Genomic DNA, 13,440 nt, shown 5'->3' on the forward strand with positions numbered 1-13,440 from the left:
TCCGATTTGCCCAGCTATTTAACAACGTGCAGGTTTGGGCGTTTGTTTCTTGTAGGATTAGATGGTATACAGAGTGGTTGTCCGCTAGTTGGCATTTGCGGTAAAGCATTATGGAATTGCATCTAACTGATCCCTCGAGAGACAGAAGACTGAGTTCTTGTCTTATACAGGATATGGGTACACATTTTGGAAGCCCCAGGATGGCCCGCCAAAATGTTGCCTCTAGGGTAGGCCAAACAGATGAAGGAATGTTGGGCAAGGCGTCGGCTCCATAAACTAAGGTCGGGACCACCTTCATTTTATAAAAGTTGATAACTGGGATCAGAGAAAAGCGGCCAAATTTTCTGTCAATGGCTTTACCTTGTGCCGTGAGTTTTCTTGTTTTCTCTTTTAGAAGGTTTTGCATTCCTATCTCAGTTTTGGAGTTATTCAAAACGACGCCCAGATATTTGAATTCTGCCACGCTTTCGATCTGGTTTTTGTTCAACACTAGCTTCATCTTGGCATTGTCTTTGACGCATTTGGAGAGAGACATGGATTTGGTCTTGTTTTCATTTATCTCTAGATTATTTCTTTCCATATATAGCTGCAGGTTGCTCAGCTGACGTTGTAGTCCTATAGGTGTATAGTCTAGGAGTATCACGTCGTCCGCATACAAGAGCCTTCCCACCTGTGATTTTCCGATTTTTGGTGGAAAGCTTCGGACAGTTTCTTCCGATGTTTTGATATCACCAAGGAAGGCCAAAAACAACGCCGGGCCAGCAGGCATCCTTGTTTGACCCCCCCTATGTGTGGGTATCGGAGTGGATAGGAATCCTTGCTGGTTCAGGCGCACCCTCATGCTGGTTTCTGAATATAGCGCTTTGATAGGTTCAAGAATGGAGAGAGGGCACTTCCATGCCTCTAGCTTATCCCATAAGAGTGTCCTGTCAATACGATCAAAGGCTTGTGTGAGGTCCACAAAGACGACGAAGATCTTGGGGCCTCCGTCTAGCACTTTGTGTTTCATGGTGTTCATTACCAAGATGTTTGCAGAAGTGCCGAAGTTCTTCTTAAACCCTGATTGTAGGTGATCCACGCAAGGTGCCGTTATTACCCATATTCTGAATTCATTAAGAAGGAGGGACCCAAACACTTTGCCTATACAATCTAGCAAGGCGATTGGGCGGTAATTCTGATTCTGATTGTGACATACAAGCAAGGTGTGGAATACATTACATATGAAAGTTAGGATACTTATGGAATGTAGCTGATTGCATGATGGGGCCACGTGTGCAGTAATGAAGTTGGCATTTTAATCGGAACGTGTGCGTCAATTTATTTTAGTTTTGGTATATTAAGTTATTTGTAGAACTCCTTGAGCCCTTTTGTGTTGTCTTGGGGACATTGAGATGTCATTATTTAAATGTTGGTAATGTAACATTTTTTCCCATAATTATTCGCCACATGAAGCATCTATATAGCTGTAGCACCTGCCGCTTCTCTCTGCAGTGCCCAGTCTGATATTTTGCTGCATCTTTTTTATTTAACTTTCTTAGAGCCTTGCCTTGTTGGACAAGAACAATAAGCCTCTTACGCATGCAATGTATCACCTGCCCTCCTTGCGTCAGTTGAATGAGAGGCAGCGAAGGCCGAATCGATTCCAAGTGCCAGAGACCATCCTGCAGAAGATGGAGGACTATTTGTTCCAGGTGAGGACACTGTATTAGGATTTTGGTAGTCTGATTTTAACTTGATAACCACTACCCATTTTAACTGATTCCAACTTATTTATAAGCCCTTAACTGTATTTTTAAGTTCAATTGACCTTGTTAAGAATGTGATTTTTGGTCCATGCATGGATCTGGCAGAGTAATAGCTGCCACCAAAGGCACACAAGGATAAACATGGTGAAATTAAACTATTTGGTTCAAAAGTAAACTGTTAACTAGTTGTACAGTTCTCTTTTCTTATCCCAGTTATATTGAATAAAAACATAGGAAACTGGGATCCAGTATGCAGTTTATACATTCACACCATGGATTCGGTACCAACGGCCTAATTCTGGTGTATAAGCATAGTTTGGTGCCAACCATTTTATATGGACTTGAATCTTGGGCTCTGCCAAATTATAAATGGCTTAGGCAATTAGAAGGTACACTGTTGAGACACGTTCTGGGTCTTCTGAATTGTGTACCGGTAAGTGCCCTAAGCCTTGAACTAGGACTTGTTTCATTGAACACCTTGCTGGACATCAGAAAGGTGACAATGTGGCTCAAAATTATTAAGCAATCCACCATCCCAATTTACGCAGTATTGGCCAAAGTTGCAAAGAAGAAATTAGATGATTCTTAACTTCTATATCGCTTATGCTGAGAAAATACAGTGGTCCCTTGATTTGAATTTGGAACTCCATATTCTGATATCCCAATTACGTAAGAAGGCCTTCTGTGCCAATGCAGAATTAATGAAAGGCTACAGCTCCATGCACGAGACTGTTTTGGAAACCTATACACCAGAGAAACCGCAGCCTTACATGTTAAAATGCCCGGGCCTACAAGTTAACAGATTTTATATGCTGGCTAGGTTTAATCAACTACCCTGTTTGGCAGTAACGTACTCTCGTTTGAACATACCGAGGAATTCTAGCAGTCGCTTATGTCTGGATAGTAACAACATAGAAACACTTAGACATATCCTCACTCATTGTCCTACACTAAACGAGAGATGACTTGAACTTCTCGGCCCCTTTGTTCATAATGCCCAAGCATTGAAAACCTCTGCTTTTTGGGGCAGATGTATGCTAGGCAACCTTACATCTATGGTAATTGCCATGAAAAATCTATGGGAAGTAGCACTGGCAAAAATAACTATTTCTTTGTGATAACTTGAACTGAGTATAATGGAACTTCATTAGTAACTATGAAATTAATTTTCGACAATATTGAATGCTAATTACTATTTTGGTATTTTATTGTCTCAATGTACTCCTTTCTTGTTTTTATGTGATGTTTGTATTTTTATAAATTTTTTTACTGAAAAACACTAATTTAAACAAAATATAGAATAGAGGAAAATGTAGAAAAAGAGGTATTGGCGCCCCTCTGCGAGAACGAACATGGATGAATGACCTGTTCTATGGGAAGGTGCCCACTCGAGCGTTTACAGCCACATTTGAGCTCACTGTACCTTTCACAAAGGAGAAATACCCATTTGCATATCAGTCTTTGTCCGCCCACTTGAGCAGTCCAGCACCGAAAGGCTAGGCAATCCTCCTTTGAACAAGAGTACCAACAGCAACCTCAGACATGTGTTTCCGCCTAGTCGGGCCTCATCAGTGAGGTGGAGCTGTGCCTCTCTGAGCACAGTGAGCAAGGGGTCCATTTCTGGATAACCCTAGAGGCAAATGTAGCCTGTGGCCCGGCCAGTAGGGGCTACGTGCTTCACGCCTAAGGGACCCTAGGAATAAATACGTAGACAAAAGTGTAAATAAAGTAGTTTAATGAAAGTGTAGTGTGTGTGTGTGTGTCTCTCTCTCTGTCATATCATCTGGCCCACCATGGGGCTGGATGGAATGCTAAAAACAGAAAGAAAAGAAAAATAGAACGGAACTCCCCTGCCCAAGAATGCACTGGGCAGGGGACAAAATAATCTAGCAGGATATAAAAACAAGAGACAGTTGAAAAAAGAGAGTTGAGAGATAGAAACAAGAGATTGGGAGAGACTTACCGGGGGTGGGGGGCATGCAGCCTCGATTACCTCCCCTCCCTGGGCCTAATTCCATAGAATGGTGCAGGGTGGCATGTCTGGAGCCCCACCCTCCCCAGAGACTGAACCATGGGCTGACCTGCTGATGCAAGGGGCAGCTTAGCCACCCCCGGGCCGTGGCAGCTGTCTACCTGTCCAGGGGCAAGACCGGATGGGCCCTGCAGCATCCTGGGCTGAGAAGGTGCTCCAGGAGCATCCTGGGACGAAGAATAACAGGCCAGCCTGGACCGCCTGACCACCCACCTCATGGACAATGAGGTAGGTCTTTAAAAAAAGTCCTCCCAGGCTGCTTATGTCAGGCGCATAAGAGCGAGATGGAGACCAACCCGAGTGAAGAGGAGAGGGGAGGAAATGCTGGGCTACTCCATTGAGCTGCCCAGTGTAGCAGGTGAAGATCGGTGATGATTATGGGCAGGTCCCCACTCTCACAGTAGGCCACCCAGAATATACTGAGGAGCGCGGGATGTGCAGTGGCCATCATAAGAAAGAGGGGGAGGGCAGGCCCTAGTTGTTAGCATAGGGACAGGCCCCTATACAGTCATGCACTTCGCCATATCACCAGTACAGAGACAGCCATGGAACCAGCCCTCAGCCAGCACCAGCCAGCTTGACCATCAGCATTGAAACCAGTACCACCTTCCAGCCCTGCACAGCTAGCTCATCCACCAGATTTGCAGCAAACCATCAGTGTGCCAGTGCCAAGCACAGAGCCATGTAAGGTGCTGTGAATGGGTGACTGACTAGTGTCACATAGTGTCTAGATATGATAGGTTATTTATAACTCACTTAATACCTAGAGGTTTCTAAGCGCGGACCTGTGAATCGAACCTGTGTTGCTCCGTGTCGTCTTGTTTCCAAGGCGAGCACATTGCCCCTGAGCTATCCTCCCAGGACAATATATAGTATATATGTTATATGTTAATGTATACATGCATGTGTAGTTATGTGTATATATTTAATTAATTACTATTATGTAAGTTCATTGTTAAGTAGAGTGAAGTGTAGAGTTGGGGTACGTATTAAGCGGGTATGTTATCTAGGTGTAAAAGGTAGGTAGGGGTAGGACATTATATATAAGGAAAAGACGGGGTATAGGGGAGTTAACCTGACATGGGTAGTGAACTATTGTGGGAGCCTGCCTGAGGCCGCCTAGTGAGATGGGACCACCCACAGAGGCCATCTTCTGGTCTCAAACTCCATGTGGGTGGTATCTTAGTTTAGGTAGTGGGCCTGTTGCTCCAGACTTGCCCTAAGGGTTTCCGAGACCCCTTCAAGGAAGGGTGAGCTGATGTAACGGGTCCCTAGTCAGTTGGTGCTCACCCCAAGGGAACCCAAAGGACGGTAAGAGGTTTAAAGGATAAGTGTATTTTATACATATATATAAATAAAGAGGGCCCCCTGTTGGGATCCCTATACAAATCACTCTGGTGTTTGTGTCCCTTAGTGATTTAAGAACTTGGGGTGCAACAGATCTTCTGCTTATCAATTTTATTTTGAGGTGCAGCGCCCCACCCCCTCTGCTCCCTACCAGTAGTCTGGGGGACGGGGTATGGTTCCTATGTGGGACTGTCCCTGGTCTGGGGTAAGGAGGTGGACACCCTTGCTTGTACCAGGCCGGAAACGAGCTACACAAACAATTCCTGATTGCATTGTGTGTCAAAACTGCGTACTTTATTTCAAGGAGTCTGTGGCCCCTCATTGTGGTTAATATTGAGGAAATGTGGCTAAAATGTAGATGAGGCTGCACATTTACAGCACCATGGCCTCACTGCATTTTGCCATGTCTGTCTTGGGACAGTGCTCCTTATTGGACACTTCTCTGCATGATTATATGGTGGATTATTTAGTGTTCTTTTTGCACCTTATATTGTGCAGTCCAGCAAGAAAGTTTAGTAGATTGAGTATCAAATGCTTGTCAGGAATTTTACAATAAAAATGTAGCCTAGAACCAACAAAATGAGAAAGGCCTTTGTTGCGAGAGAAGTAAAATGTACCAACTTGGGTGCATATTGGGGATTTCTGCCTTTTGATTGCTGTCACGATTCAAAGGGATGCCTTCCAAATAGGTAGCGTGCCCAGATGTATTAAATTAATGGAGTGATCTGCTTTTGTTTCCAAGAATGACCATGCTACATGTGAAAGGCAGGCCCAGAATTAAAATATTTATTGCGCAGAGAATACCATAAGCCATTCAATTCAAAGCTTATCTGTTAAATTCTTCATATGTCCTCCCAATGTGAATAGCATATGTAAAGATGTTATCATTTGTTAGGGGTCAGTAATGCTAGGCGGACAACTGCTTGTTGTTTTCTTAAGATTAGACATTTTATTAGAGAAAAGATTTGTTTCCAAATAAATCCTCGCTTGTCCAACTCCATCGGGAAATTCCCTACCTGGTCTAAAGGCTAAGGGAGTAACTCGTAACATTGAAACAACTGGCACTCACACTAAACAATACAACATTCAAAGGTAATCATAAACAGCATAAAACAAAAAACAATAATTCTACAGTATTTTGGATGACCTTCACCTGTCCTGGGTAAATTCCTTCCCTCTGGTTTCCGCAGTCAACTTCCCAAATGTTCAAGCGCAAAGATAAGTCTTAAACCAGTTCTTTAAAGTTATAAGTCAAAACAAAAGTCCATCAAACAATAATACACTGTTAACAATTCTTCAGCTTTCGGTTGAAAAGACCCCCTTCCAATTTAGCCAAGAAAATAGCAAAAAAATGTAATCCTGGATATCTTCTTTATAAGGTTATTTGCCAAAGTTGGTTAAGACCGCTTGCAGTATATTTAGTATAAATGTCAGGATGCTTCTCTTTGGGTTGTTGCTTTCTTCTCGACAACCACCCTTCTACTACTGTTACCGTGAGAACAGGCTCCTTTGCGCCTTTTGTTCCACAGTACGCAACTATTTCAAACAACTTCAATGTGACATCCACTGACAGTTTCATACACCACCACAGTTCAGGTACCTCTGCTTCAACTTTATACCTCAGAATTAATAGGCATATAAAGACGAGAAACCTCAACCTCTACAGGTAATCAAGGCACTCTTCCTTCCTATGCTCAAAGAAAAGGGTAATCTCTTGGCCTCTTCTGTCAGCCTTCCTGCCACAAGTATAAACCTGCCTCTGCCCAAGACTGACCTTTTCTCAGCTTCAGCATTACAGATCATCCTCTTAATCTTCCTTACAAGCACCCTTCTCCCCTCCCCAGCCTCATTCACATCATCTTGGTTCCAGCAGCTACCCAGAAGATGCAGTCCCACTCTTCTAGCTTCAGGTTATATGCCACAATTGATTCAGAGGATTCTGGACCTTTAACAACCTTGCAGATGAGGTGGATAGATTTAAATAGGACTTTTTACACTATGGAAAGGGTTTGCCTTTTGGCTTTGGTAATTCTTGTTTTCCTCGTCAGTACCACAACTTCTGGACTTAAAGAATAATTGTTCAGAATCCTGCAAGGTTCAGTCTTCAAAGGAAAAACAGATTTATTCTCACGCGACCACTCTTTAAGATAGATCTTTAACCTTAAAGGGTTGTAAGTGATTCTATTTCCATAAAATATTGGAGATGAATTCCAACCCCTTTCGGAAAATAAAAATAGCCACATGCAACCTTCCTTTGATGTTGCATTCACTTGTAACTCTGTTTGTGAAAGTCAACATTCGTTTTTTGGAATGGTTTTAGCAGGCATTCCCTTTTTAATTAGGGACACGCGACCACTCCGGCAACAGTAAATTGTACAACAATGGAAATAAGATGCTTTTCTTCTTACGCAAATACTACAACGTTCACTATTGGTGCCTGTGCTACGTTTCCATTGTCAGTAAGGATTTTCACAATGACTAACAGTTTATACTCGCTTTTAAACGTACACAAGTTACTTTAGAGCTAGTAACATTTACTGGCAATGCTTGCTGAGTGAACCTGAATGCTGAGATTCATTCACCGGCTCCTGGAACTCTGCGGTTGCGGGCTGCTTCACTTTCCTGACTTCTTCAGCTTCTACTACTGCTTTGGGCACACTTGGGACCCACACCCTTCTGCAGTATGTGTGTCTCTGGTCCGGCTGCGCCAATTGGGAGTCGTCTTCACGCTTCAGTCCCTCGGCTTGCCTTCTGCTACGGGCCTGAGGCTTCCGCACGGTCACGGTTTTGCAATCACAGCCTCTCGGCACACATGGGGAACCTTCCACTCTCAGCATGTTTCCTCTGTGCAGCCATAGCACTTGCAGGTGAAATCTGCTATCTGTTCCAGCGTCTCTTTTGTGATCACACCTCCTCTTGAATTGACAGCTTTGTGCTTTACTACTACTACTACTTCTGCTAGCCTTCCAACTCTTGCTGCAGCCTTTTATGCACCACAGGTTTGGAAATTTGCTTCAGGTGTGAGTCGTTCATTTCAATTGTCTGACCCCTGCAAAGGCTTCTAAGCCTAATTGCCTGACTACTACATCTATATGCGTCTTCAGCCCTCTACTTTGTCTCAGTCCCTCTAGGATTCTGGAACATGTAGTTTACTTCATCAAAGCTATAACTTTGCTATAGGAAGATGGTTTAGAGAAGACATTTCTGCCATTCCTCGCAGTGTACCCTTGGTATTGAGGAGGGCATTTGATTTTTGGAACCAAAAAGATTTTTTATTTTGGTATAATATGCTTTGGTGTTAAAACCTTAGATTTAATAGGAGGTTGAGAGATATTTAAATGGCAATTAGCCATAACCTCTCCTGGCACAGTGGTAAGAGTCTCCCTGTTAGAGAAAAAATACTGTGTCTCATCGCACTAAATCTCTTACTATCCTGGACCCTGTGTCCACCTAGGTTTTCCTCCCACATTACACCACCCCCAGGGTTGGGATCAGGAAGCGTCTGCCTTCACCTGCCCACCTGGGAGGAGACTCAAGGTAGGGTTTCAGAGAGCGATCCGCAGGAATCTTCACAAATTACAATAAGATGTATTCCAGTTAATGTGATAATTCATGTGTTCCTTTAATTTGCTATGTTAGTAATTCATTTCAATCTATTTTGTTTGAAATTTAAACATAGGCATGAAAATGCTATTGAATTTAATTGTACTGTCATGTGCATTTAAATTGTGTTTTGTTTGATATTTTATATTTTATTTATATTGCGCTCTTAAAAGACAGGTCTGCGTTGCTAAATGAAGAAATGAAACCTAAAGTTGCTGGAATGAAAGAACAAAATTGCCATTGTATTTTAAGGTTCTGTTCCCACATTTAGGCATACAGATTTGCTGATAAAATTACTGTGTTAAGTACTTGCATTGGTTGTCGCAATTATTAGACACACATTGTGATTGATTGGAAAAATTGACATGAAACACAGGCGGGTTCAAGGGCAGTCTGCTGCTGCAGCAATGGTGCCACGTGGTGCAATGTCCTGATTGTTTCAGAGTTTTTTCCTTCATATACTGTATACGCCAGGGCAGTCAGTCTCTGTCTCCTGAGAGAATGTGACCCTAGCATGCTCTCTTCAAAAAACAATTCCTGATAAGTCTCACCCAGCCAACCTCCTGTGACCATAATGTATATAAAAAGAGACTGCTGTATTTTCTTTTCTTTTGTATTGTGGAGGTTTTGGCACCTGGAAACACCTGTGTATAAGTGCAATACAAATGGCCAATAAACAAATTGAATTGTAGAGAGAATGTATCTCTTTTGCCCCTGAATCTAGTACTCTGATTCTTCTTTCTACAGATTCGGTCCTCATCTCTAGAGGCATTTGTTACCTCTAAAATGTCCAGACTTCTTTGACAGAATTTTTCCAATGTGACATCCCTCACAAGAAGTGGTATGTCAATCACTTAACTTTTACTTGACATAGTCTTTTGACCTGCCCACTGTGTCATTTAGGAACCAGAGACTGATTCTTGGCCTATGTGAGAAACCTGAAGGTATCTCCCTGGGTAGTCCCCGGGGATCTGGCATCCAGGTGGCCAGGACACGGCCATCGCTATTGGATCCAGTTCCTTGGTGTGGACCAGTGAGGGAGGGTCACCTGCATACAGGGTCCTCGGGGAGTGGGAGTAGGACACAGACGGGTGAGACGCTGTATCCCCCTTCCTTTAAAACCTTTTCCCATCCTCTCACATAGGACATTCCAAACCTCTGCCTCCCCTCCCCTTTTTCCAACACGAACACTTTCGCACAATACAAAGGACAACGGACTAACACCAAAGCCGTTTACCTGACATGTCCCAATACAAGGGTCAGGCAAAGTCAGGCAATTGACCAGAATCACACACACCTGACGGCCCTTTCCCTTCCCCACAGGGATAAAAGGTGAAGCCAGAGAGCACAGTACGAGCACCTCAGGCAGAACAACCAGACTGCTAATCAGGTGTGGCAGTGAACACAAAGGAGAAAGATGGTAGGAATCGAAAGGGTGGCAAGGAGAGAATTGACCTTGCCCTTTTAATCCCAGACACGCAGAACCTTTGGGGAAGAAAACTTAAGACTGCGAACAATACCACAAGTGTTTTGCATCAGATGTCAACGGTACACAGTGCAAGCCCACACCAACAAGCATGAGCGAGGGAAGCTCCCGCGTCCATGTTGCCGGCCTTGCATCCAATGAAGAGGAAAGCCAAGCGGTTCATTACAGCCAGTGAGTTGAGGGGAGAGCCGATATGAAACTGGCTGTGTTAATTGATAATCGCAAAGTGAAGTTTTGAACCAAGTTCAAAGAACTGTAAAGTGTTAAGGGGAGACTAGATGCAAAGGGAAGCCAGCACCATGTGGGTGCTAACGCAAGAGACTGGTTAATCCCCATCTGAGAGAAACTACAGATACCAGCAGGCCATAGGAGAGCCAGCGGAATAGGTCATACTAAGGGTCAATCAAAATCCCCATATAATTGAAAGACTTTGATCTACAAGCAGTGTGAAATAAAGGGAAGCAAATCCCAAGAGGGGCAAAGTCTAAAGTCTCAAGAAACAGAGGGTGGACAGACGTAAACCCGGCAGAGGGAGGCCCACTGTGAACTGTTAAAAAGACATTGAGAAAGCAAGTGAAGTGAATCCCGCTAAAGAGAGGAGAGAAGGGTCAGCACCCTGAAGAGGGGGACCCAGTAGTGAACCCATCACCCAGCGAACATTGGGAATGAACTTTCATTTGTTGAAGGAACATTTTATTTTGTTAGTTGAAGACATCAGGTCCTCAGAGGCAAGAGACTTTCAAGTGAAACGAGACTTGGCCATCAATGCTCCTGAAAGCTGCCGTTAGAACTGTCGTCTCATGCTGGAGAAACTCGAGACTGTAAGGTACTCTAAGATTCCATTTTACCCCGTGCTAAAAACGTGGGGAAGGGAGACCCAGGCTACCGCATCCTGAAACATTATCTGAGAACACTTTTCTTTTCTTGAAAACTATCCCACACCCTTTCTTTTATTAGTTGTAAGGTTTGGCAATAGGTTTTTCTAAGTATAGGCCTTTTTATTTGACATAACGCCACTAGGACTGCCTTATTTTTATATTTGATGGTCGACGTTTAGAATAGGAGTTTTTCAAACCTCCATACAAAATTCATCATTCAATAAACATCCTTGAACTGTGATCACTTGTGTCTTTCTGTCTTGTTGCCGCCATGAGTTCCTCAAACCTTAGACTCTGTTCTGTATTTTGACCGTTTCTTTTGCCGAAGATGGTCCCGTAAAAGCGAACTGCTGAGAATTCTACCTACTGTAGACCACTTCTTTGGATTTTAAAAATATTTGAAGGGAGAATAGTTGCCTAAATGTGCGTGCATCTGTTTGTATTATGTGTTATTAGTTTGTATTAGGTATTTTCTAGAACATTTTTTATTTTCAATTGTTCACCACAGAATCCTGTCCTGTAGAAGGTGGCTAATTTATTCACGCCAAAATGCAGCAACTCTGAGTCGACCCTAGACTACTCGCAAAATAAATGTTGCTTATTTTTAGCCTTTTTTGCATCATCTTATAGCCGGTCAGATAGCACAGTGAGCTAAGCGCTAGCCCCTGATATCCGTGCGCAGCCTGCTGTGGCAGGTTTGAATTCTTTGCAGGGTCAACTCAGCCTTTCATCCTTCCGACGTCAATACATTGAGTACAAGTGTGTGGGATAATAATGTCTTCTGTTATTTCAGCACTCTGAGACGTATGGGTGTGTAGTGCTATGTAAGAAAGATTATTATCTTGTGTCTTTGACCATTGCAATTATATATATATATACACAATGTAGTTTGCATGTTGTTGAACTATTTCAAATTTGTTTAAATTATGCACTATGATCATTGAGACTTGAGCTCAAATTAACATTGCTTGATTGAATCAAGGCACTAGTAGTACACTGTTCAGTCTCAAATTTGTTGAATGAGATGCTAAGATTTGTTGAATTAAATCTGTACAAAGAAATTGGCAAATAGATATTGAATTAGTTACTATTAGGAAGAGCTCTTTGTGTATCAGCATACTGAAGAGAGCAAACGTCCCCATTCTAGCGGGAACTAGATAGAAAATCATATGTTATGGTCATGCCATATGGCTTTAAGACCACTGGGATTCTTCTTTAATTTATTCAAGTCAGGCTTTCAGAGCTTATCAATTCTCTACATTTTCTTCAGGCACTCGTGACACCATACTTTGCATTCAAAGAATCGATCACATTTTCTTTTCATATTAACTTGTAAGCCTTTCTTGGATTCAATAATGTCTTTTCTCTCTCCTTAGGTGCGCAGAAGTTTGCTGTGGAACGTTGGCTGAATTTGGACTCACCGGCAGGTGATGATGTTTCGAGAGTGCCTTGATGCGGTAAGTAGGCGCTATGCGCAGCGCTATGATGCCTTGCCTTTGCTAACCTGTTGTCTTTTGTTCCCGTAGGTTGCGGTGCTCACCCGGAGCAAGAAGTCCCAAGGCGGTGCTGGTCGATGGGCGACTTGAGAGGTAAGCTGCCGGCACAATTGTAAATGTCTAATGTCTCGTTTCCCTCCTTTTGCAGATCCGACGGTCTGGGAGGCTCGCTGTTCCTTGGATGCTGTTTGCAGGAGCAGAGGGCAGCTAGCGGTGGAATCACAGGTAAGCTGCTGCTAATAACGATGTCCCTTTTGTTTTTCAGGTGCTGTTCTTCCGATGTTCGCAGATGCTGCTGAACACGATGAGCGTCACGTTGCAGGATTGCAAAGTAACACAAAGCGTGTTCTGCAAGCTGGGTGTGGTTTAAATAGCATCAAGAAACTAGTCCAGGTAAAATAGTCCCTAGGCTACCACACCCAAAACACTATACCGCATAGCTTGGTTCCAAGGAGCCAAGCTATGTGGATGCCTCCATGTTGACTGGCATTGAAATAAAGTAGTTCCCAAGCACAAGTCTTCATTAAGTATGAGCCTGGCGCCAAAGGCGCAGGCCTGGCCCCAAGAGGGCCTAGGCAAAGGATTCCTAAGCTTGTTGGGGGCCCGAGCCGAGACCGCTCCTGGCCCAGGGGCCTGCCAGGGGGGGTTTCAGGAAGTGGGTCGTGACACAACTCCTAAACCGTATCCATTAGCAATGGGAGGTCAACAGAAGTGGTGAATGACATACGGAAGCCCTGCTACCAGGCCTCTGTCTTGGATTAGTTAAGGTGAAAGGTCATTGAAAATATGCACACTAAAAGCCTTTTACTTTGTGTAAGTGGAGACCTAGAAAGGGAATATTTAGGCAATGTCT

General features: G+C 43.5%; 1 protein-coding gene across 3 annotated transcripts in view; it reads left to right on the plus strand.

The window, feature by feature from the left end:
• The window catches only part of DHX30 (DExH-box helicase 30), a 1,582,523-nt gene that overhangs the window by 519,509 nt on the left and 1,049,574 nt on the right, over positions 1 to 13,440 (plus strand). For all 3 annotated transcript variants that reach the window (XM_069645844.1, XM_069645845.1, XM_069645846.1), the window contains one exon: positions 1,539 to 1,691. In XM_069645844.1, the coding sequence (XP_069501945.1) occupies positions 1,539 to 1,691 (153 nt within the window). The remainder of the gene's footprint in view (positions 1 to 1,538; positions 1,692 to 13,440) is intronic.

Source organism: Ambystoma mexicanum, chromosome 2p, assembly GCF_040938575.1.
Source record: "Ambystoma mexicanum isolate Mex_15411 chromosome 2p, UKY_AmexF1_1, whole genome shotgun sequence".
In the NCBI taxonomy this organism is placed as follows: domain Eukaryota; kingdom Metazoa; phylum Chordata; class Amphibia; order Caudata; family Ambystomatidae; genus Ambystoma; species Ambystoma mexicanum.